This window comes from Lutra lutra, chromosome 8, assembly GCF_902655055.1.
Source record: "Lutra lutra chromosome 8, mLutLut1.2, whole genome shotgun sequence".
Taxonomy (NCBI): domain Eukaryota; kingdom Metazoa; phylum Chordata; class Mammalia; order Carnivora; family Mustelidae; genus Lutra; species Lutra lutra.
The window spans coordinates 45,830,725-45,857,089 of NC_062285.1; the positions used below are offsets into that span (position 1 = coordinate 45,830,725).

The 26,365-nt window shown below is 34.7% G+C and overlaps 1 protein-coding gene and 1 non-coding gene across 4 annotated transcripts in view; both read right to left on the reverse strand.

Annotated features, from left to right (window-relative positions):
• Positions 1-26,365, reverse strand: part of MON2 (MON2 homolog, regulator of endosome-to-Golgi trafficking) — a 108,643-nt gene that overhangs the window by 21,098 nt on the left and 61,180 nt on the right. For 2 of the 3 annotated variants that reach the window (XM_047740415.1, XM_047740417.1), the window contains 11 exons: positions 23,537-23,638; positions 22,132-22,242; positions 20,454-20,629; positions 17,604-17,766; positions 15,937-16,230; positions 12,867-13,065; positions 9,004-9,632; positions 4,043-4,186; positions 3,429-3,446; positions 3,011-3,139; positions 788-978 (listed from right to left, as the gene is read on the reverse strand). In XM_047740415.1, the coding sequence (XP_047596371.1) occupies positions 788-978; positions 3,011-3,139; positions 3,429-3,446; positions 4,043-4,186; positions 9,004-9,632; positions 12,867-13,065; positions 15,937-16,230; positions 17,604-17,766; positions 20,454-20,629; positions 22,132-22,242; positions 23,537-23,638 (2,156 nt within the window). The remainder of the gene's footprint in view (positions 1-787; positions 979-3,010; positions 3,140-3,428; positions 3,447-4,042; positions 4,187-9,003; positions 9,633-12,866; positions 13,066-15,936; positions 16,231-17,603; positions 17,767-20,453; positions 20,630-22,131; positions 22,243-23,536; positions 23,639-26,365) is intronic. The other variant, XM_047740416.1, reaches the window with a different exon arrangement.
• On the reverse strand, positions 19,871-20,055 carry LOC125108164 (U2 spliceosomal RNA). The gene has a single exon (XR_007129831.1). It is a non-coding gene; the product is annotated as a U2 spliceosomal RNA (small nuclear RNA).

Sequence of the window (26,365 nt, forward strand, 5' to 3'; positions counted from 1 at the left end):
CAGAGGAACTCCAATTTTCGGGTTGAAGATAAAAACATAATTTGTTTGAATATGTTTTGTGAGTCCTTATAATTTTTCTACAAATACAAAAAGTACACTTGCATTGGTATCCATAACATATCTAGAGATGAGAAATATAAAAGAAAGTAAAACAAAATCTAACCATTTGTGGAAACAGAAATTAGAATGTCATTACTTTCAATTTTGAAATACCAGATATGCTTTCACACAGCAAAATTTAAGTTAACCCACAGACGATTCCTCCTTCAAAAAATTCAGTGTGTGTTCCAATTATCCTACTCTCATTGAGGGATCAAAAGAGGATCCATAAGTGCTCAGGTGGATATCACATAGTGAAAATTCCACTCTTCTTTGCCAAACCTAACATCTTAAAGAGCTGATCATTATCACCACTAATCTTATTTATTATGGTAAAAATACTGATTTTCTGAAATTGTTTTCCTCTTGCAATGTCAAATGGGTAGCAGATTTTAAAAAACAGATCTTCTTAGCTTCATTGAGTCAAAACCTTAATTATGATGCATCCATATAGTCTTATAGATTCCTGTCTTAAAACCCAAAATAGCGTGAAAAGCAAAAATCTCCACTTGTTCATGGATACTGTACTAGTGGATAAATGTTTAATCAGTTGTGCTCTGTATATAATGGAACAATCTTAATAATTACTTTGTTAATGAATGATGAGAAATACTGTTTTCAGATCAATTGCAGTTATTATATACTTTTTGAGAGACTGTCTTAAAACTATAAAATTGAAAAAGCTGACCTTTTGGTAAAGAGAAAGTCTTCAAAAGTATTGGCTAGTTCTGGCCACATACTGTCAAATTTCCCAGAAGAAGCATGCTGCCGGGCAACAGGTAGCCCAATAGAAAGAACTTTGAGGAGAGAAGATACTGCTAATTTCCATGTGCTTTCGGAAGGGCAGGAATATTTCAAACTGAGAGGAACCCTAAGTGTCTGTGAAAATAAAGACAGTTTAAGATATGTATTAATTAAAATATATACACACTTTAATTAAAAAACTAAAGCAGAAAAAAATAATAGCATAGGTATTTTCACTTCAAAAGGATGTTATTTTCTAGAAAGATCAATTTTCAAACATAGTCCTCACATCTACTGCCTAGAAAGATATTCTGACTCCATTTTATAAACAATGACCTTGAATAAGGAACAACATTTTGAACTTCAGTTTCTCATCATAAAATACAGTGATGTTATCTCAAAAGTTAAGATAGGAGTAGCAAACTTAAATTTTGCAGGTTCTCTCAACCTAATGTTATTTAATTAGAACATTTTGCCATAGTTTTCCTAGAAGAAAATAACTTGGCTGATGGCATTCTCACATCTAAGAGAGATCAATACCTTGCTTTTTTCATTATTGCTTAGGTAAACATAACCTAAAGCATCGATACTTTGAAGCCTTATGTTTTATCTCTAAAGTTCTTTAAATTTTATGTTCTATTCCAACATTTAAATGTACCCTTTTTTCCATTTCCAAGTTATTTCAGTAAAATTCATAATAAAAAAGACAATTTATTAAATCTTTAACCCTTGCGGATACAGGTGTAAAGCATCTGAGTTATGTATAGTGACTACGATGTTCAGACTTATTTTAACTGGTCAACTTTTGAGGTGGATTGCTATAAACCATTAAAGAACTAATTTGGTGATTCAGAATGAACTCCAAGAGTCATAGTTCTATCCAGCAACTAGAAGACCAGATGGACCAAACTACCACAGTGAGTTGTCTCAGAGCATTATCAATAGTTTCAGCATACAATCAGATCGTTTGCATTAGAGTGAAAATCCTGCTTTTATATAAAAATTCTAGTTAGAGATAAAGAGTAGAAGAAATACATTTTCATATTTCACGGTTATGGAGGGAATATAAAACTTAATTTCATCACCCTCCACACAATTATTACTAACTACTCACACAGTGAACCATTACATGTCAGCATGAACTGGGCCTCCACTAAGAGACAATCCGCTCAGCCAAATCTATTTATCCTTTTCCTCTCCCTATGTGCTTTGGGGAAACCTGACTCCACTTCCAGTTAGGAATTTCAGCAATATCATACAATAGGGAAGATAATTAGAAAAAGACATAGGATTTAAAGATTTGATCTTCTAATTTTTAAGTCATTTCTGAAGCCCAATATGAAAGTAAGCCAGCATGCAGTGGGTTGAGAGTGAGCAGTGACTAGGTGAAGGACACAAGCTGTTTACAGTAAAGGAATTTGGAAAAGAAGGAAAGCTGAAAGAGGATGGCCATTTGAGTAGGAAGTAAAGTGAGAGAAAGTTCTTAAAGGGCTTAATCTTCTTAAAATATGGTTTATAAGGCTAAAAGGAAAATGAAAGAAAGGAGAAAAAAGAAAGAAAGGAAAAGAGAAAAGGAGAAAAACAAAGAGAAGAATGAGCTTTGGAACGGAGAAAGGCCTTCTTCCTTGAGGGAAGATGGTTCATATTGGCCTGTATTTGTTCAATAAACAGAAGGCAAGGTTCAGATTTGCCCTTCAAAACACAGGAAAAAAAACAAGATATAAACTTTGGAGGAATCAGACATAATCAACCAGAGATGAGTTTTAAAAATAGTTGTCCATAAACTAGGGAACTGGCTTAAAAACAAAATACAGATCATCAGTTAAACTGATGCACTGTGAATTTCTCTCCGAATGCTCATCAACCTTGAAGTATGAGAAGTATTGTCCTAAGAAACAGGATCCTTCATTGACTTGTGGCATAATTTAAGAATTGTAAAAAATCTAATGCATACTTATTTTAAAATATTTTTCGTTAAAAAAATTTTTTTTTTCATAGTGGGAATGGCTTCCTAAACACTACCATGAATGATGGAGAAAAGTCCCTATAAATAATAATATAAATATTTTTGCATTTATCTCAATATATGATAATATGTTATTACCTAAAAAGGAATTTCAGTAATAGTGTCATCATCAAAAAATAGAAATTAAAAAGAAAAAGGTACCTTAATAATATTCTGGAGTACTTTCTCATTCACAACTGCTTTGTGACAGGCTGTTTTCTGGTATAAATCCACAACTACTTCTAAAGACCTTTCAGCAAACGGTACATAATTCAAGGCTACCCATTCCGCCTAAAAAGTAATATTTTCACATGGAGTTAAAAATAAATGAGATTAAATTAAATCATATTGCTTTCAAAGAGAAACCTTCTTTGTCTTAAAGTTCAGTCCTTGGTTTTAGGCTGCATTATATCACATGCAAAGTTTTCAAATAGATATGTACTTCACGAAAGAACAATTTTCAGCCAGGCAAAAATTAAAACTATCAGAAAAAGGCCAGAGAGCATTCTATCAAGAAATGGGAAAGATGTACTTTACTTTTTGCCAATAGGTTAGGACAATTTCAGGAAATTTAACTCACCGGTGCAAATAGTTGGATCTATTGTGATTCCATTGTGTTGCAAGACAAATAGAATGAGAAAAGTTAATACACATTAAAACTACTTTTCGGACCATGTAAAATTTTAATTTATGTTGAGTGAACAAAATCAGCCTGTGCATGCACTCAGAAATTTACTTTTCCCCTAAGCCAAAATTTGCAAGCTATAGCTATAAAAATCTTTTAGGTAAAATCCAACTAAATTTCACACCAGCAGTAGACAACTTATTTAGTACACACGGATTTCTTCATTTTGCATCGCAGCTATTTATTTTAGACAAGGTTAGGCTTAGGGATTTAGAAGCCATTTTGTAATGGGATGGGGCAGTCAAGAAACGAACTTTGAAGAAAAATGTAACATGAAAAGCCAAACTATCTAGAGAACTATTTGGGAAAGGAAAGTCATAAACAAGAAAAAAAAAAAGAACACAGAAAAGGTTTTCCAAATAGTGTTTCTTTTCAGCTTAAACTATTAACAGACACATGAAAGTTTATTTGTGAATGAAAAATTTCTGAGATACTCAAAGTCCTTCTTAAGTAGAACTGTTTATAAGCCATGAAATCTTACAGAGAAAATACAATTTAAAGCAAATTACCTGATTATATTTTGCATTTGCAATGTGCTTTGTTTCCAGCTGTCCATACTGTGGAGGTTTACATGAAAATTCCACAAATGCCAGTAACTGGTCAAATATAGCTGGATACATTATTTGCATGTTTTCTGGCCCCACACAGATGGCCTATAAAAGCAAAAATATGAACAGTAGAATGCATAACCTGAACTCCAGTTAAGTTCTTCACTGTACACACATTTAACCAAATAATCTTAAAAACTGTCCTATTTTATGTAAGTATTCTATAATCTTTTATAAGCCCTGAAGGACATAGCTATTACAAGTTATTTTAAACTATTATTGAATACAGTACAAGTTAAATGTGTTAATCAGCTAAAAAAATGCTTTTTAATAGAAAGTGTGATTTATTACTTAACAGACTGGAAAAAGGAGAGGAATCCCAGGCAGTCCTGAGTGTCCACGATCGGATCACTTATTCAGTAATACAGCTACTAGACCATCAAGAATACTTCACTGACCAAGATGATATTGACTGATACTTTTATTTAAGTGATAGTATCAGTTCATTGAAATGACAGCTGATTTCTGCACTATGCTAGTGTTCTAACTTTAACAAATAATCATGTGTATTATAGTTGGGAAAATAAATCATGTATGAAAATCTGTTTCTAAAAGAAATGTAGGGGCGCCTTGGGTGGCTCAGTGGGTTAAGGCCTCTGCCTTCGGATCAGGTCATGATCCCAGGGTCCTGGGATCAAGCCCTGCATTAGGCTCTCTACTCAGCAGGGAGCCTGCTTCCTCCTCTCTCTCTCTGCTTGCCTCTCTGCCTCCTTGTGATCTCTCTTTGTCAAATAAATAAATAAAATCTTTTAAAAAAAATTATTTAAAAAAAATTTAAAAAGAAATGTATATGTTAATTTTTCAACAGGAAAGTATACATTTAATGTCTAATGTTCTGAATATACAGACTTGGTTTAAAACAAGAATATTTTTTAAAATTAACAGAAATTAAATCTATTGCTATAAGCAATTTGATAAAACAAAGAGTAAAATGTGTATCCTGACACTGCAGCTTTTAATTACTTCAGATATGCTGAAAGCACCTAAAATAAACCTTACATTTTCATTTTTTTCTAGCCACAAATGTGTTTTCTCCTCTCACCCTTTCACATATTTTAGTGTTTCTTTTTCTCTGTGGGAAAAATATTTAATGATATTATTTACATAATGTCTAAAATACATTTGTGCTTTACAAAACAAAAAGCATGGTCATTCTACACTTTAGGTACCCTCAAAGTATTAAATCAAAATTCAAAGCATTTCAATTTTTTTTTAAAGCATTTCAAATTTTTAAGGAATTTCTTTAGAAAGATGTATACATTTACGTTTTTCTGCAATCCATGGCTTTTTAAACCTGTCAGATAATATATTAATTTTATTTTCCCTGAGAGAAGATGTAACCATTTAGTTACTATGTTACCATTTAGTTCTAAATAAAAGTCTTGAAATATAAAGTAGATAAGCAAAGTGCTGCCATGACTAAGTTAGATCATCTTGTAACTACAATGTAAAAAAGTAGAATAAAGATACCTAATACTATCTCTCAATATTTGGTTATTTTTCTCAGTAACAGTAAATGGAGAACTTGAATACCTAAAAAAATTCACTCTACTGACTGCTTCTGTTAAGTTTCACTTTTTTCTTTATTAACCTCTTGCTGAGTCTTAACTCTTAGGGGTAAACAAGCAGTAATTAGGAAAAGAAATAATTATACCAAGTAGATACTTAATTTTCAATGACTAAAAAAGAGAGAAAAGCCTGTGTGGTTACCTTAGAAAACTAAGTATTACAATTTCTCTGGAAATATCTTAGCACCAAATGAAGACTGTGATTATATACTTTGATTTTCAGCGGCTCTTTATAAAAAGAAAAACATATTATAGTGCTATACTTGGTGCTCGCTTCGGCAGCACGTATACTAAAAAATAGTGCTATACTTGGCTTAATAAGCAATTCTGAGATCCTAAGATGCATAATATGGAACTGACATTTTTTTTAAGAGTTTTTTAATTTATTTATTTGACAGAGAGAGATCACAAGTAGATGGAGAGGCAGGCAGAGAGAGAGAGAGAGAGAGAGAGAGGGAAGCAGGCTCCCGACTGAGCAGAGAGCCTGATGCGGGACTCGATCCCAGGACCCTGAGATCATGACCCGAGCCGAAGGCAGCAGCTTAACCCACTGAGCCACCCAGGCGCCCTGGAACTGACATTTTTTTAAAAACAAATCCCATCTAAGAAAAAGTTATTATTGGTTTTTCTTCAGTATTCTTAAGTTTGCATATCAGAAAAAAACTACAGTATGAACCTGGTAACAGATTTTAGTCCAAAAGTTAAGAATCAGTCAGCAATCTAGACATTTCCTATTATTCCAGTTTGAAAATACATGTGGAAACAAGAACAGAAAATGGACATCCAACCGCTGACATGGTTCAAGGTTTATCTTATTAAGTCCTTCAACAGTAATTCCTTCAGCACCTGTATATATTAAGACTTCTTTGCCCTCTACCCTCATATACTAAGACCCTTGACAGGGAACTTGAAGACAGTAACAGCTAACATTTAGTTTAACTGTGTCAGGCATTTAGCAAATGCCTTAAGCAAATCCCATTTGATAAAAAGAAAGTTTTAGATCTGTTATTTTCATATTTTATAGATTAAGAAGCTGATAATTAAAGAGATCCCAAAACCTGACCTATTGAGTAGCAGGCAGGGCTTCATTGCACAACTCTAAGGGCACCATCCACACATAATGTGATGGTGTTTCCTGGAGTACTACTCTGATAGCCTTGATGACGGAGGCAGATACAGTACCCAGCCATCTGACTTTAGGAAGTTCAGCAATAAATAAGACAGATGCAGTCACCCGATCACAGAACTTAGGTAAAACAAATAATCAAATTCTCGTCTCCCACACATGCCAAAATATCTTGGTCCCAAAAATAAATAAATAAATAAATAAATAAATAAAATAGATCAGCATGCATAACTAGGTCAATTTGGTGGGAACTAGTGACTTAAATACCAAGAGAAAACCGTGACCCTGAAGCCCTAAACTATATAAGGGTAAACATGAAATAAAAAATGAGGTTTTATGAAGGAAATGATCTTTAATCAATAAAATGTTTTATTGGATAGCTTATTATTTTAAGGATAAAGTCCCAAAGTAAGTAAATTTTGCTGTGAAAAAATTTTCTGACACCTATGGGAGTAAATACAGAAACACTTTTACTGATAATGAAGTATGTTAATTTTTTCTATTAGGAAAAATTAAAGATACCATATGGTTGACTCATATTCAAGTACTAGGAAATATAATTTAGATAATCACAGAAGTAATAAATGTTAGAGTGAAAACTAGTAACACAAAATGGTATCAACTGATATAAATGAACAGCATCAAAACTTCCTAAGTTTCAGACTGAAGGTATGTATATATTGTTTTCAAAGCCAGTAAGAGCTCAGAACAAATTCCTAGTAGTTGGAATAAATGATTGTTTGTTCTGTCATTGCTAAAGCAAAGTTCTTAAAAATAAAATTATGTACTTTTTTTCTTGAAAGGAATTTTGGAGGTTTGTTTCTTCTTTGTTTATAAAAACCTATGTCAAATATCTGAATGAGAGCTCTAAATTACAGACATCCTATAAGGCCTGTGCTTTGCTCTGCTTTATGACATGTAACTTTTCAGTTTCCTCCAGGCCACTCCATAAGCAACCTATATGCATGGTCAATCAAGGGGGACAAAGTAGGTACTGACAGGCTACTTTTATTTCTACACTGAAAATAAAATAGCTATTCTGATTTCAATTGTTGAAAGCCCATATCCCTAAAATAAAGTTTTTTAAATGTCAGATTCTCTTAAATTTGTAAGTTTCTACACAATTTTTCTTTACACAGTATAACTAGGGTTAAAGAGATCAAGGAATTACTACTCAGCTGGACTTCATCCAGAGCCAGTGAAAAGGTATTATGGTGTAACAGAAACCGCTACTTTTACTGTGAAAGTTTTCATCATTCCAGCTGGATATAATGCAATCAGTTAATTAGAAAACATGATTTGCAGTACACGAATCTGATTAACCATGTGTAATCAGAATCCAGTTCCATTCTAATTTTGTTAGAATGTCATAGCAACTTTGTTGGAATTGCTGGCTCCTCAGTAGACATTTTTCTGTTTAGTATTTTCGTTATTGTGAATTGCGCAATTATCTTGATAGTTTAAAGAATTCTTTGATTTTGATCTGGTCTTGCCTGCTAATTGGGATTTACTCAATGATTTCTAGGTCAATTGTTTATTTTTTAGCTGTTTGGTTTTTAATTTTTTATTTAAATTCAGTAATTAACATATAATGTATCACTGGTTTCAGAGGTAGAGGTCAGTGATTCATCAGTTTTATATAATACCCAGTACTCCTTAATAACTTCTTTGCAGTAACAAAACACACATAGGTAAGATACATCTTTTTAAAATTTCCATGAGGAAAATTTATAAATTTATTCTTACTTACTTTTTTAAAATATAGGCTTCCAACAATTCCAGAGCTAAATGAACAAAATATATATATATGATCCCATACCTTATTAATTTTCTAATTATATAAGTATTTACTAACGTTGTTATTCAGAAAAGTATATCCTCTTATGAAGAACTGCATGATCAAACCAAAAATGTTGGTGAAAGGAAACAAGAGGATACATACAGTTTCTGAAAGATTCTCAAAACAAACCTGAATCACTTTTTCAGATACATCAGAAAACCCAATGTTTTTAAAATAACTGGATGTTTACAATCCTGAATTTACACAACGTATACATATACAACAGTCTTGATGATCCAGATTTCATCTCAAAAAACATACAGCAAACTAAAAAACTGCCAGCAAACCACATGCATTATTGTTTAGACAGCCACTAAAATTCTATTACCTTTTGGAGAACATCTAAAGCTGTAAGCACAGCTTCCTGTAAACTTGTCAAAATGGCTTCCGTGTAAGATGGAAGAATGAAAGGGGACGCATCCGAACTTATTGGCACTGACACAGCACTGTGCAATATGACTCCCAGCTTTTGCAAGTCATCCATGTTGAAACCAGTTTTTATGTGTTGGTAGAGAGCGGGAAATATCTGAATTAGAGCTGTAAGGAAAGGCTGACTGGGAATGAAAGTCAGTTTGTCAAAAGTAACAGGAGGCTTAGTGCTTTCCGATCCAATTCTATACCAGGTATTCCATGCAGCCCACCAGAGATTCAAATCTTCAAGCTCATCAGTAACTACTGGTGGCTCAGAGCTATTGTATCTTCCCAGTCTGTCTCCAATGGAATCTGTTCTTACAAATGGTCTGCTCAGGCCAGGGCCTGATATGGACCCTAGAAGGACAGGCACAGGTACATTAACTGCAGGTGGGGTCTCAGGCTTATCTGAGTCTCTGACAGGGGACACAATCTGTAAAATTTCCTGGAAGCTTTTCAGGGCAGCCAGAGACACTTCATTGTTTTTGCTGAGTGCTGCTGACTGTATATGGTCAAGAAGAACATCCCATGCTCTTGAAAAATCTCCTGTATTAGGAAAAGAAGAACAAAATCTATCAAAGCAGTCAAGATTTCTCTTACTAGTCAAGATGTCTCTTACTACTACACACTTTAGAATGTTTGTTTTATTCTACTACTCTAATTCCTATACACTAGGAAAATATGCTTAGGTATAAAGGTACAAACAATGTGAATTAAAATCAATGAAATCCAAAAATCCAGTAAAAATGTTTTTTTAAATATAGGAACAAAGAGCAACACAGAGAGGATAATGAATATATCATCAATGTTTCGGTCTTAAATATAGAACTCTACAAATGTACATGCACATGTTTACAATATTTCCTGGTATTTCTGCCTAAGAAGAATGGAATAAAAACTTAAGAGGGTAAAAACAAAAGCTTTTTAATAACAACTTTGATCTATCCATCTATCTTTATTAATGTTAAAATCTTAAGATGTTCTCATTCTTGAAAACAATGGAAAAGTTACAAATTATTACTGAATAATATATTTTTATAGGTCTAAATGTTTAAAATAAACTATGCTATACTCATAAAATCTTAGCGCTACACTTTTTCATATTTACGTAACTTATAGTTACAGGGTTTTCCTTCCTTTTTTTGTTTTTTTGTTGCAGAATTTTCTTAAACATTTATTCCCAATTACAAGGAGTCACCAGGAGAAAATGTACCATAAAGAATAGACTGCTTTTTAGAATGAGTCTAAATTTCTTCCTCTCATGGGAAACTGAGTCTGCTGATCCACCATCAGCAGAGCATGGGATGAGTGGTAGTTATTGGTTTCCGCTGATCAATCCAATCTCTTTTTCTACTCCTATGACCAATTAAGCACATTTATATTGAAGCTTTTTATAGAAACATGTAGTTTGTTCCTATGAAGGCCAGCAAAAATGACCTTGTTCCTCCAGCAATCTAGCCTAATGGCTTTTAATACCATGGATTATTACCAATATACCTGCACTTTTTTTTGTAACGATTTTTTATTTTTTTCATTTGAGAGAAAAAGAGCAAGCAAGCAAGAGCACGAGCACGCAGGAGGGTTAGAAGGAGAGGGAGAAGCAGACTCCCCGCTGAGCAGGGTGCCTAATGAGGGGCTCAATCCCAGGACCCCAGGATTATGACCTGAACCAAAGGCAGACACTTAAAACCAACTGAGCCACCCAAGCACCCTACATACTTGCATTTAAATAACACCAAAATCAGAAGAACAGGTATTTTCCAAAGTAGGATGACATACGTAGGCTATGAAATACTTAAATAAGGTTTAAACTCACTTCCCAAAGGCTATAAACGACTAAATTTTTAAAGAGGAGATGAACCCATACGCCTATGGAAGCATTGTTAGTAGGAAAGCTCGAAGTAGTCCTGCAATGAAACAAAAGGTACTATTCTGCCCAAATAGGACAAAATATAATACCTCACCAGTTACATGCCTCTTCCTCTCCACTCTTTCTTTTATTAAAAATTGAGGTATAATTTATATACAATTGAAAACAGATTTTTTTTCTTGTTAAACTGTTCAAAGAGTTTTGACATTTTACATCTAAAAACTATCAAAACAGCTAAACAAAACTTCTGTCTTTTGCCATCCTAGTTCAAAAGTCAGATGAAACAATAATTTACCAACCAGAATGGTGACTTAATCTCAGAATATTTCATATAATCAGGGGGAAAACCCTGGAATTCCTTTACTAATTTAACTCTATGTCTAGAAAAAAGTCCTCTTTCTAAAAGACCAGGTATAATTATGTATTGTACATGGTTATGTTAAACATATGAACATTCTAAGATAATAAAAAACATTTTCTAATCTTCGAATTATAAAAACATTATCAAAGCTACACAAACTGTCTTATTGTCTTCATTTTTTTAAAAAACTAGATCTTTATCTATTAGGTTTTAGCTTTTAAAATAAAGTAACAATCATGGAAGTATTAAAAATGATGCTTATTTGGGGCACCTGAGTGGCTCAGTGGGTTAAAGCCTCTGCCTTCAGCTCAGACCATGATCCCAGAGTCCTGGGATCGAGCCCCGCATTGGGCTCTCTGCTCAGTGGGGAGCCTGCTTCCTCCTCTCTCTCTGCCTGCCTCTCTGCCTACTCGTGATCTCTGTCTGTCAAATAAATAAATAAAATATTGAAAAAAAAATGATGCTTATTTTGTCAAAACTCAGCAAATGTGCACTTAAGACCGGTACATTTCATTTTCTATAAATTTTACATGAAAACTAAAAACTACGATTTTTACGTATATATTATGTTAGGCTCTAGGAATGCAAAATGGATCAGACACTATGGATTATTCTGGGAAAAAAAAGGAAAAATGCATGAAGAACACTACACAAAAATGATGATGAAAAGAATAAATACACTTATGCCTTAACAGAAACAGGAACAAAGGGCACCTGGGTGGCTCAGTTGGTTAAGCGACTGCCTTTGGCTCAAGTCATGATCCTGGAGTCCCAGGATCGAGTCCCACATCAGACTCCCTGTAGGGAGTCTGCTTCTCCCACTGACCTCTCTCCTCTCATGCGCTCTCTCAAATAAATAAAATCTTTAAAAAAAGAAAAAAACAGGAACAAAAAAGCTAAATGTAAAATAATAACTTGTAAAAATGCAAGACTCTGTAGGACATGCTCATAATTAAGCAAAAAAAATCTTTGTTCTGTTCATTTTTCTCTACCACCATCACTACCATCAGAAGTGAAGGTACAATCCACACTGGGTTTCTTAATCTTAGTACTATTGACCTGTACAATTCTCTCTGCCTGTAAAACTCTTCACATTTCGTCTTACTATTGCCTGATGAACATACTACTCACCCTTCAGATCTCCTCGCTAAAATACTGCTTTCTTAGGGAAGCCTACCTAGATCACAGAGACCAGGTCAAATACGTATTAGAAGCTTACAAAGCACCATTCCTTTGTAACATTTATCACTGTAGTAAGTTTGTATTTATGTAATTATAGTTACTCCCTCAGGCACAAGATACCAAGGATTCTGTGTATTTTACTCATCACTGTATCCCTTAGCCCATATGAGCTACATTACATGTTTTCTCAATAAGATGAATGAAAACATGTATAGCTCACACCACACATACACAAAGACTGACAGTTAAGGTCGATTATTCTTGGGAAGTAGCATTGTACATAAATTTTTTAAAGATCTTTTATATTTTCCAAATTTCCTTTAACATGAATTACTTATATAACCAGGGGGAAAATGTATATATATACCTAAAGGTTGCAGTAAGTATCTTCTAGTGTTAAAGATTCTTGCTACTCCAGCCAATGTTAAAACCCATGTCTCTGCCCACTGCTTCTCTGCTGTGTCCCTTGAATGATGAATGAGAATATTTCCACCTCCAGACTCAATCTTTTCTTTGTCTGCAGTGGTAGAAGACTCCCGAACTCGGTCCAATAGATGAAAAAGAACCTGAATATTTATAAAAATGAACAGAAAAATAACACAGCTTAAGTAATAGCATAGCAGTTAGAAATTATCACAAGAAATTACATTTGACAGATCAATCCCGAATACTAGAAAAATTTTAACAGTAGATATACTGTATTATCTTTAAATATGAAATGGAATATGAAAAAAAATTTTTAAAGATTTTATTTATTTGTCAGAGAGAAAGAGAGATAGCACACAAGCAGAGGGAGCAGTAGGCAGTGGGAGAAGCAGACTCCCTAACGAGCAAGGAGACCAATGTGGGACTTGATCCCAGGACCCTGGGATCACGACCTGAGCCAAAGGCAGATGCTTAACCCACTGAACCACCCAGGCATCCTGGAATATGAAAAACTTTAAAATTGGGTAGAATATTTTCTAAGACTTATTGATTTGGGGTATCAATAGAGTATCTATGGAGTAATATACAAGAAGGGAATGAAGCTAAGAAGTCCAGGCAAAAAATAAATTATGGAAGATATCTGTAGAGAGATTATAACTGAAGATTCAGGACTATATGAAGGTGCTTCAAAAAAATCAAGCAAGGGGACTTCTGGCTGGTTCAGTCCATAGAGAACGGGACTCTTGAACTCGGAATCACGAGTTCAAGCCCCACACTGGGCATAGAGCCTACATTAAAAAGAAGGCACCTGGGTGGCTCAGTTGGTTAAGCGACTGCCTTTGGCTCAGGTGATGATTCTGGAGTCCCGGGACTGAGTCCCACATCAGGCTCCCTGCTTGGCAGGGAGTCTGCTTCTCCCTCTGACCCTCCCCCTTTTCATGCTCTTTCTCTCTCTCATACTCTCTCTGACTCTCACATAAAGAAGTAAAACCTTAAAAAAATAATAAAATAAAAATAAAAAAATAAAAAGAAGTAGAAAGAAAAAATCAAGCAGGAAGTGTTTGGGACTTGAAGAGTAGATTCAGGGGAAGGAACTGAAGAAAAATTTTTTAAAAATTGGAAAGACTAGCAGAAGCATTCTGTGAAACAGAATCCAAGGGAAGAGAAATTTCAAGGAGAAAATAATTAAGTGTTAGATGCTACAAAAAAATAAAAGTGAATAGGGTAAGAACTGAATTAAGGTGAAAATCTTGGCAATTAGAAGACCACCTATAGCCTAAGAACAATTTCCGTGGTTCTCAAAATATGGTCTCAGAACCAACAGCATTAGCATCACACAGGCAATTCACAGACATGCAATTCTCAGACCACAAGCCAGGGCGGCTCAGAAAAATCAGAAATTCTGGGAGGCAGGGGCTGGTGGCTCAGCAATCTGCATTTGAGCGAGTCCTCTAGGTGATTCTGTTACTTTAAGGTTTAAGAGACTCTGAAGTAGAATAATCTGGAAATCATATTAAAGGGTCAGGAGAATGCAGGGAAGGTAAGGAAGGAAAAAAAAATCACTGACAACTAGGCAGCAAGATTAACAATTAAGCTGTTTAAAAGGAAAATAGGAATCAGAAAATATCAGTTTGTTTTTTTAAATGGTAAGGAAGGCTTAAGCATGTTTGTGATCTGAAGAGGAGGAGCCAGCGGATGGAGTTGAAAGAGAATACACAGGGTGGAGAAGGGATTTTAATTATTTTTATTAGTGGATATGAATTATTAATTTTTAAGAAGACATTTTGGAATATTTTTATTAAACTGAAGACAAATTGTTAAATATAACTAAGATTTACTATGCAGCCTATTGTCAAACACTGATCTCAGAAATTCACAAAAGTGGTGAAATGATAGATTTTTAAAAAAATTTTTTTAAAGATTTTATTTATGTATATGGCAGAGGTCACAAGCAGGCAGAGAGGCAGGCAGAAAGAGAGGGGGAAGCAGGCTCCCTGCTAAGCAGAGAGCCCCATGTGGGGCTCGATCCCAGACCCCTGAGATACGACTTGAGCCGAAGGCAGAGGCTTAACCCTCTGAGCCACCCAGGTACCCCAATAAATACATTTTTATTAAAATAGAATACATGGAACAAAAATGGAGAGCTTTCAGCAAAGAGGGGATCCTCACTAATAAGTTGTTGGCTTTGTAAAAAGCTTTTAAAGTTTTTAAAAAATATTTATTTATCTTAACAGAGAGAGTATACCTGCACACAGCTGGGGGAGGGGCAGAGGGAGAAAGAGGGAGAGAATTCCAAGCAAACTCCATGCTGAGTACAGAGCCCCCAACACAGGACCCAATCTCACAACTGTGAGATCATAACCTGAGCCGAAATCAAGAGTTGGATGCCCAACCAACTGAGCCACCAGGCATCCCATAGAAAGTTTTTAAAAAGAGGACGAGAAAGAAAAATAAAGGGGTGCCTGACTGGCTCAGTCAGTATAGCGAGTGACTTCTGGTCTCAGGATTGTGAGTTTGCACCTCACGTTGGATGTAGAGATTACTTAAAAATAAAATATTAAAAAACAAAGAAAAGCAAGAGGGAAAAAAAAGAAAGAAAATGAAACTGTATATTTAATGAACAAATATACAGAATTTACCAATTAGAGGTTACTTCTGTTTGGTGATCCTGAAAGGAAATTTCTACTGTTGATATTCTTTTATTTACAAAATTCTCAATTGGTTACATTTAAATTACGTGGTTTTGGGGAAACGGGAAGCAAAAAGGGAATGGCAAAGGCAGAAATCAGAGACAGACAGTAAGAGATAAAGACAGAAAAAGAGAGAATAGGCTTTCAGTATGTAATTTATTCTGGGTGAGGTACAACTTAAAGTATGACAAAACTAACATTCTGTATTGTCAAAAGCACAAACGCCTGGAAATTCTTCTTCAAAAATTAACAGGTACAAGATTAATTGAAAAATTTAAGAATTTGTGTCAAAAGCTAGTAACTCAAGCTAATCCACAGTACCTTCCAAATAACAGTGTGCCACGTTGAGTGCTGTAGTAAAGTTCCATGTGCACCAATTGTTGAAAACAGAGTTTGTCCTGCACTCTTCCTCACAGCAGGACGGGGGTCCACACATAGTTCACCCAATTTTGCGTAAAGACACAACCACAAGCAATCAAATGGTGGTGCAGGATGGAAAGGCCGATTTAAAACAACTCCTTTCTCTTCTGCCTGCTTTTGCTGTGCTGCCTCTTCTTTATTTAATTCTTTTTCAATAGTTTCTCCTCTTTGGAAAAAATAATCTGAAATATTCCACTAAAAAGCAAAGTAGAAAAACACCATTCACTCACAGATTTTATTTTGAACACATAAATACATATGCAACACATGGTTGCTTTACCTTTCAGAATAAAACTTTAAAAAGCCACTTCAGTAATTTCTTTTCTAGTAGAACAGATCTGAAAATATCTCTGTCACATGTCTCCATCTGATCCCAGGAGAATTTGGGGAAACAAGCATGGGCTAACGTGAACATTTTCAAACATTTTTATTATGAAACATTTCAGTAACATAGAAAAATGGGGAAAATATATCAATATAGTGATATATAGAAAGCCAGGTATTAACATTCTGTCACATTTACTTCGTTCCACTAGATAAAGGGTTTAAAAAAATAACCATGATGCCATTATGACACCACAAAAATCATTAACAATTCCTTAATATCATTTAATGGTATTTTATAATTTCATAAGAATAATTACTATATCCAAATAAATCTTGTGACTTCATTCTCAACCACAGTATGTGGTGTATGAATTAATGAGAATTATGCCAGTGATAAAAATGTAACCATAAAAATACAGGAGGTGACACCTAGCAGTAATTTAATCAACACTGAACTACTCTTTGGGAACAATTCTATACATGTGCTTATTTCCTTTCCTATAATTACCTATTTAATAGTAACTTATCTTACTTGTAAGGGTATTTAAGTTTGACTTTTAAAACTTCTGGCTTATAATAAACATTAAAAAGAGTCAAAATAATCTCTTTAAATACATTTATATTGGGAACAGCTTTCTATTTGTTTACTTATATAATATTAATAATATCCTAGCTTAGATTTTACTTTCTACATTAAAGATGAGTAAAATGAGGCTCAAGATGTCAATAATTAAACAAGAGGCACACAGAATTAAAATACAAGTATATCTGCTTCCACAGTCAAAGCTCTTCCATTAACATATGCCTTCTAACAGCTAATAAAGCAGCACTGACAAACTATAGGACTGTGTATACAGCAAAGCCCTACATATATAGTAAAGCCTTTTATTGGAGCTTTATTTACTAAATAAGTAGTATATGGAAATGTGGCTACTGAAACAATATTAAAAATCAGTTAATCTTTACACAAGCATACATACTACTGTTTACTAAATCCTCTTACAACAAACCTTTTAAAGCTAAATTTTAGCTCAATATATCAAAATTATTCCAAATATTCTATTAATGAAGTAATTCTTAAGTTGTGTCATTTAACCCTTCACGCAAAATAAAAGTTTATTACTTAAAAGTCGTTTGAACAACCCCTCTAAAGCCAAAAGCCAATTCTCTTAGTATTCACTCTCAATAGCATAACAGTGATTTCTAAATCATATGATCACAAGAAAGGCAGCAATACTTACCAATAAACCTATTGAAGTCAAACTAATATTAAGTTCTTGGTTATGAAGTCCAAAGCTACCTGCAACATCTACAACAATCTGCAGGCATGTACAAGGCATTGTTGGTAGAAAATCCGTCACAACCAACTGAAGACACTGGAAGGCAGTTCGTATTAAGGATTCTCTGAAAAAAAAAATGGAAAAAAATTATACTCATGCACTTAAAAGAAATGTAAGTAAAAATACACACCTTACACTAATTTTAACCAAGTTAAATTCTATTTTAAAAATTGAACAAGAGGGGCGCCTGGGTGGCTCATTGGGTTAAGCCGCTGCCTTTGGCTCAGGTCATGATCCCAGGTCCTGGGTTCGAGCCCCACATCGGGCTTTCTGCTCAGCAGGGAGCCTGCTTCCTCCTCTCTCTCTGCCTGCCTCTCTGCTTACTTGTGATTTCTCTCTGTCAAATAAATAAATAAAATCTTTAAAAAAAAAAAATTGAACAAGAAAATCTTCCTAATATAGGTCATACACTATTTCAGTATTTACATAAATGTAAAAGAGAAACACACACTTGAAAAAATTAACAAATAAAAATAAAGAATTTTGTATCAACTAGCCAAACAAAACTTAGACATTAATGAGAAAAGGAAACTGGCCACAGCTCCTTTCTCACCACTATACCCCCAATACCTAGCATGGTGCCTAGCACATGCAAATACACACAATTTACTCACTGAATGAAAATCAGTTCCACATTCTTTTATATCTTTTATATCTATATCTTATTTAAAATATATCTAGTCTGTAAAAGAAAAGAATGCATTTTGAATTTCAAATGAAGAGAATAAGAAGTAACTGATTTTAGAGAGAAATTCTAGTGGTGAAATTTAATAATGAAATGAATTATAATAGCTAATGCTTATTTTTTCTTAAAGATTTTATTTATTTAGAGAGAGAGAGAGAAATAGAAAGAGAGTGCACTCAAGCAAGGGGAAGGAGGAGAAGCAGACTCCAAGATGATGCAGGGCTTGATCTCACAGCCCTAAGACTGTAACTGAAGTGGAAATCAGTCGGATGCCCAATGAACCGAGCCACCCCAGGCAACCCAATAGCTAAAACTTATTATTGAGTGTTTGTTACGTCATGCACTTCCTAAGTGTTCTACATGTACTAATTAATTTCATCCTACAACGATGTCCTATTTTATAACTGCACTGTAGACTGGGAGAAGAAAAATACTTAAGCTTGATTTAAGCCATGGCTGATCTCTTTCCACTTTAATCATCTCAGTATTTTGTAGTATTTAAGAAAATTTAGGGCCCCTGGGTGGCTCAGTATGTTAAACGACAGCCTTTGGCTCAGGTCTAGTCCCACAACAGGCTCCCTGCTCAGCAGGGAGTCTGCTTCTCTTTCTGACCCTCCCCTCTTTCATGCTCTCTCTCTCTCTCTCTCAAATAAATAAAACCTTTAAAAAAATTTTATTACTACAAATAAGTAAGAAAAAATAATTTTCCTTAATAAGCCCAAGCACTTCAATCATATAAAACTCCTCAACTAGTCAGCATACTGGATAGCATGAGTTCTGCTGCAGAGTGAGACAAATATATGCAAACATTCAATAGACCTCTCTCTCCGCTGCAACATTCTACCTTAAGCTAAATAAGTCCATTTTGTTCTTCCTTCAGTATTTACTACTTAGCTAATAATACCACCATTCATTAAGCTGCCTAAGTTACAAATATAGGATTCACTCCTTATTCTATTTTCTATATCACCCTTCACTTCCATAATCAATCTGCTAAGTAGCTAACTCCATCACTCTGTGTTTCTAGAGAACACTGCAGGTTCTCTCATGTCCCACCCACCCCTCCATAGTGCTTTCACAGTGATGTATCTCAAATGCACATCAGATCACACTGTTCCTCTGCTTAAAACTCCTAAAATGCCCCTCAATGTACTTAAGATAAATCCAAATAGTTTATAAAAGCATATAAGGTTCCTCATAATTTTGGCTCTGCCCTCTTCCAGGGACACAAGCCCCTACCACTGGAATCTTATTCTTTTGCAGGATAACAGACTATTCTCATTAGGATTCTACTTACAGATCTTGTTCCTCTTTCCTAAGATTCTACTTTTAGAGCAAGAGCTATTTATCTGTGTAATCAGAGTAACTAGCAGGGCACAGGACTTAGAATACACTGGCACAGGGGCACCTGGGTGGCTCAGTGGGTTAAAGCCTCTGCCTTCGGCTCAGGTCATGATCCCAGGGTCCTGGGATCGAGCCCCGCATTGTGTTCTCTGCTCGGAAGGGAGCCTGAACCCCTCCCTCTCTCTCTGCCTGCCTCTCTGCCTACTTGTAATCTCTGTCAAATAAATAAATTAAATCTTAAAAAAAAAAAAAAAATACACTGGCACAAAATAAATGAACAATAAATTTTTACACTTGATCTTAGCCAAAAGGCCGAGAAGCGATGAACAATAAATTTTTAAAAGTCCCTTAAAAGTAATTTCTTAGATTTCTCAATATATGCAGTGAAGTCCTAAAGTGTCAATTCACATCTTACCAGTGCTTATTTTAATAATATAAGACCCAATCTTCTGATGTGTTACAAAATTTGTTAGCTTGGTGCATTTACCCTATAAACCTTGTATTTCTGTATAAATGTCAAATGTCAAGTAAACAGCAATTTTTCTATCCTTCCAAAACAAAGATGAGCCCTGAAAATTCACTACAGTCACTGGGGGTAGAAATAAGAAAAACGATCCTAGATCTTAGCCAGGAAGAGGACACACAAAAAATTACCACTTCTTCAAGATTTTAGGGCAAAGTCCCTCCTCATTACTTTTTGGATGTTAATTTTAAATACTTACCCTTGATCATTTCTGATTGCTCCCATGACTCCAAGCACTAATGGCCATCCAGGCCCAAGACTGTCTCCCTGACTCTGAAGAATCTGCAACACACATTCTAATTGCTTGAGTCGGATATCTGGATGGTTAATACTGGACATCTCCTTTAATGGGTTCAATAAAAGCAACTGCAGCCTCTGAAAGGAGGGCAGGAAACTAATTAGGAAGAGAGGCTCAAAAAGACAGAAAGGCTTTACAGTTGCTTTTTAAATTTAAATTTACTTCCACTCAGACTATAATAGTAAACAGAAACTTTTCTACTAAAGCAAACACTGAATGTGATTCTCTAACCATAATCACCAGAGGTTTATTTTGTCCTCTGTATTTTTTTAAAATAAGAGAAAATAAAAACCAATTTTCAACATGTTAAATTTTGGATTAAATGGAGAGTGATCCTGCATTAAAAAACATTCATTGAAGACCCCAAACAAAAATTAATTACTTAATTAAAAACTTTTTAAAAAAAGACACTAATTAAAGACCCATATGAAATTAATCTCACTAAAGGAAATCTATCTATTTATATCTAGCTATATTTGGAGAGAGGAAAATAATCCCCAATTTCTAAAATCATCCTTCATTTATTCTGTTAATGTATATCACATGTATTGAAAATTCTTAATACTCCTAAAAATTAAGTATGGTTGACATGAACAAAGATGGCATAAAACTACTGGAACCCATCGGAGTTAAAAAAAAAGTACTCTATTCCAGTCCCTTCAAAAGTATCTGAAAGCACTTGCTTCATTTTTAACTTTTTTCTCTTCAAGGACTCACTTATTTGGTTTGCTGACTAAAAAAACATTAAAGCTCTCACCATGTGCCAAGTATTAAGCTGAACGTTAAGGATATGGATCAGGGTTTTGTTTTCAAAAACCTTAAAGTATAATAGGAAAAAGTATGAAATCTAAAATGTAAGTTCTGTAAGAACATACATCTTTTCTGTTTCATTTATCATTCTATGCCAAGAGCTAATATACCAGTTGGCATATCATATATACTCAATAAGTAAACACAATTACAATATAGTAAGATAATGAAGGCAATGGAAATGCCTATTAAATACCTCACTCCTACTTATTCTTCAAACAACAGAACTTTGGTAGACTTTTAAAAAATTGTTTAAGATAGAGGTGAATGATTACAGAAGTCAGGACAAAGGATTCAAAAATAAACTCTGGAAGAATAAAATAACTTTTAAAAGTATTTTAAAATAAAAATCTATTTATGGTACTTGTCTCTTCCAGCGGTTGTTTTCTCCTTCATGTATGGATAATCAGAGAAAAAATTAGAGACAGTTAAGGACCAAACCAAGCAGGCTAATAAAGTAGGGCATCAAAATAAAGCTTTAGCAATGCATGAACAGGGAACCTTCCGCACTAGGAGACCAGTTCTAGGTAATTTAATAGCTTTAATTCCCTGTCATTTGCAAGAAAGTTGCTGTATTTTTAAATAAAGATAATCCTAAAAATCCAGACATATCAACCTCTGTAAGATATCCATGGCCAACATATAAAATAGAATATTAAGCAACAAAACTCATTCTCAGAATATCATCCATTTGCTATATTAAGAAAAAATTATATATGGGAGATGATTTTATATTAAGAATTATTTTTAAAAACAAGAATTTTTTTACCTGGTTTTGTGAAAGTGGAGGATCATGGTTAAATGTTAATCCTGCTTTAATAAGTGAAGTTAAAGCTTCTGCTCCCCATTCTCTCATTCGAGAGTTTGGATGCTGGCAGACCTGAGGACAAAACATTGAATAAAAATTAAATATTTATATTGTATACTTAAGCTATGTATCACACATCAACTTGAGAAAAGAAAAATTAAAACATTACATTTTCTGTTCTTAAGATTTTATTTATTTATTTGAGAGAGAGAGAGAGCCCAAGCAGTGTGAGGCACAGAGGGAGAGAGAGAGAAGCAGGCTCCCGACTAAGCAGGGAGCCCAAAGTGGGGCTTGACCCCAGGATGCTGGGATCATGACCTGAGTGGAAGGCAGACATTTAACCAACTGAGCCACCCAGACACTCCTGTTCTTTCACATTTTTAAAAATGACATCAAAAGTTCATCAGTAATGGAAAATTATATCTATAATGTAAGTTAGCTTACCTTCTGTATAAGGGGCAAAGGAAGCAATAGAGAGAAGATAAAAGATGAAACTAAGTAAGTCACAGGAAAAAAAAATGTCATAAAAGTAAATTGTGTCATCAGAGTAAACAAAAAAAGTAGGCTGACATCAAAGTTCCTAATTAGGCCTACCCTCATAATCGAATACTGTGCTAAAATCTTAAAAACTTATTTTTGTGCCATTTGGTGAGAAGGTCCATGATAAAGAAATTGGCATATATCCTTTAATAATTCATAAAAGTAATCCCAATAAAATGGAAAAAAAATAAAGAAAAGGACAAGGACATTTGTTTTTCTTATTAAGAATAATACCTTTCCTAGCTTACTCAAAAAATACAAAATGAATCCAGGTAACCTAAACCTAAACCACACATAAACACATATAATGACCGAAGCAGCTTTTACTGAGAAGTAGCTCATTATTACCAATCATTCCAACTTGGACACAAGATACAAATTCAGATGAAAATTCCCTGGTACTATCTATAATTAGTAATACCAAAAAAGTTTTTCCCTTTGCAGAAGAGCTATCTCAGGATCATAGGAAAGGCTATAAAGACACAATGTTTACTACTAACTCTCAGCCCAATTACCTTGAAGTTTCAGAACTAGCTGAAACTGAGGTAGATCATGAGACTATATAACAAAAGAAAGAGGTCCCAAGCTAACAGCTGAAGGAGACTTCAGAGACTGCATTGTGTATCACCCATTTTTCAGCCAAAAGCAATTCTTCCAGCAAAGCAATTATTGTAAAACTTCAGTCATTGATAAATTATACAGGGATAAGTACAAGGAAAAAAAATGGTAATGCTGATTTTTCATATGGTTATCCAGAATCATTAGTTCAATGTGTAGGCCTTTATTCTTAACAAGAAGTAAACAGTATTTAAGAAAAAGAAGTTACCTCAAGCAGATGTCCCGTTAGAGGTCTCCAAAGAATTTCTATTCGGTGCATGTTAACTAGACCCGTTTCTAACAATTTGGCAACAGCAAAAAGAGATGGTTCCTAGAGAAAAAACACATTGCAATTTGCTATTATAAGAATTTTTAGTACCTCAAATGTAAGTAAAACACAATACTCTGAAAAGCATGACTATAATTAATATCTAATTAGTATAAAGTTAGTCATAACAGATCTCAGTTATCATAAGACAAGCCTTTCTGCCCACCTTCAAGTATCCAGAATAGCTTCTAGTTGGAAAATTGGTTAGGAAGAAAATGCCTTCATGAGGAAAAACTGAAAAATTCAAAACTTATTCTAGACATATAGAACGGCTAGTCGTCTGACCAGAAGGAAAGATACATTCTGCCACAGACTAAACTTTGTCCCCCTAAAATTCCTTTGTTGAAACCCTAACCCCCAAGTTGATGGTATCTGGAGATAAGGCCAATAAGGGGTAAGTAAAGTTAAATGAGGTCATAGGGTGAAACTCTGGTAAGCCAGGATTAGTGGTTTCTTAAAAGAGACACCAGAGAACTTGTTAGTGTGTTCTTAAGCACTCCACCCCCACCACATGAGGATACAGTGAGAAGGCAGCCATCTTTCAAGCCAGGAAGAGAACCCTCACTAGAACCACCATACTGGCATCTAGATCTCAAACTTGCAGCCTCCAGAACTGTAAGAAAACACAATTCTGTAGTTTAAACCACCCAGTCTGTGATAATTTGTTATGGCAGCCCAGGCTGACTAATATATATTCTTATTAGTGTAGTCTTCAAATGTCCAGGTTTTATGTGTGAATGTCAGGAAGTATGAAAAAAGCAGAAAGAAGACATCAGAGAGCAGGGGGAAAAGTATGATATCAAGAATATGGCTGATACCAGTTTAGACACTAACAGAAAAGTAGCAGAAATAGAAGACAAACCCCCTCTCCTCAGTTGCTAGCATTTCACCAACCAGAAAGACAAATATAATGGTCAGGCTGACCCTTCCTGCACGTGCTAATGTTGTACACACCTTAAAAATTTGTGTGGTAGAAAAATGTATCATAGTAGAAACAGCATGATAACTGTGAACTGCCTATAACTGCCTAGCATTTCATTTCAACTGTACCACTTAACAGCTGTGTAACAGTAAGTTACTACTTCCACTAATTTTTTTTAATGTATGAAATGGAGATAATAATATACCAAAACAACCACATGTTAGAAAGTATCTGGCACATAATGAGTCCCCATAAATGTTGCCTAGTATTACTTCCTCCTCCTCCTCCTGCTCATTCTAACCAGGATATATATAAGAATAGTGTGTCATTTAAAAGAATGTACAGACATCCACACCTCATAACAGATTCTTATTCAGGAAGCCTAGGATGTAGTCCTGGTGTATTTTTAAAAACTCAACAGCAGACTTTTTTTTTTTTTTTAAGATTTTATTTATTTATTTGAGTGACCGAGAGAGAGAGAAAGAAAGCACACAACCAGAGGCAGAGGAAGAGGGAGAAGCAGACTCTCCTGCTGAGCAGGGAGCCTAAAGCAGGGCTCGATCCCAGGACCCCAGGACTATAACCTGAGCCAAAGGCAGATGCTTAATCAAAAAAACTCTACAGGACACAAAAGTTAAAGCCACTAGTGGTTAAGAATAAAGCTCTAGAATGATACAGATGTGGTTTCAAATCCAAGCTCTAACATTTACCAAATAGGTGATCCCAGATAAATTAGTTAAGCTCTCTATTTTCATATTTCATCTGTGAAAAAGAGGATACTACCAACAAACCTCACCGAGTTGTTTTAAATGATTAAATAAGTAAGTGCCTGACATACAGTAAACTACGAACAGCAGCTGCTTTTTAATTTTTGTCATTGTTATACTGAGTTGGTAATATGTCTGCACAGGTATCATCAACCCATTTGAAAACGTTACCATAAGCTACTTTCTCAACACATTGGCACAAATTCCTGAAATGAGGACCAAAAATGAAATGGCTGGTCACTCTAAAGCCATGATAAAGGATACTGATATATAAATCTTTAATCCCTAGAATATTTAACTCAGAAGAGCTAACATTGATAAAGTATTTTTTTAAAGCATTTTTATTTTTTTATTTTATTTTATTTTATTTAAAGATTTTATTTATTTATTTCACAGAGAGAGAGATCACAAATAGGCAGAGAGGCAGGCAGAGAGAGAGATAGAGGAAGAAGAGGTTCTCCACTGAGCAGAGAGCCCAATGTGGGACTCGATCCCAGGACCCTGAGATCATGACCCGAGCCGAAGGCAGAGGCTTAACCCATTGAGCCACCCAGGCGCCCCTGATAAAGTATTTTTTTTTTTTAAGATTTTATTTATTTACTTGACAGAGAGAGATCACAAGTAGACAGAGAGGCAGGCAGAGAGAGAGAGAGAGGGAAGCAGGCTCCCTGCCGAGCAGAGAGCCTGATGCGGGACTTGATCCCAGGACCCTGAGATCATGACCTGAGCCGAAGGCAGCGGCCCAACCCACTGAGCCACCCAGGCGCCCCCCTGATAAAGTATTTTTAACAATGAAAAAAATTATACAAGTTTCTTATTTCAACATCTGCATATTTTACAATAACTTTTTATAAAAAGCACAAGTGAATAATATACTGTTTCATGCTCCCATTTAAAAATTTTTTATACTTGAATTATTTTTATAAACTTTTATTTCTGTTCCTCATTTACCACTTCACTTTATAAAATCAAATAATGTAATAGAGAAATAAGAACACATTCTCAGGAATATAATACCCATTCCAGTGCATCCATGTTTTC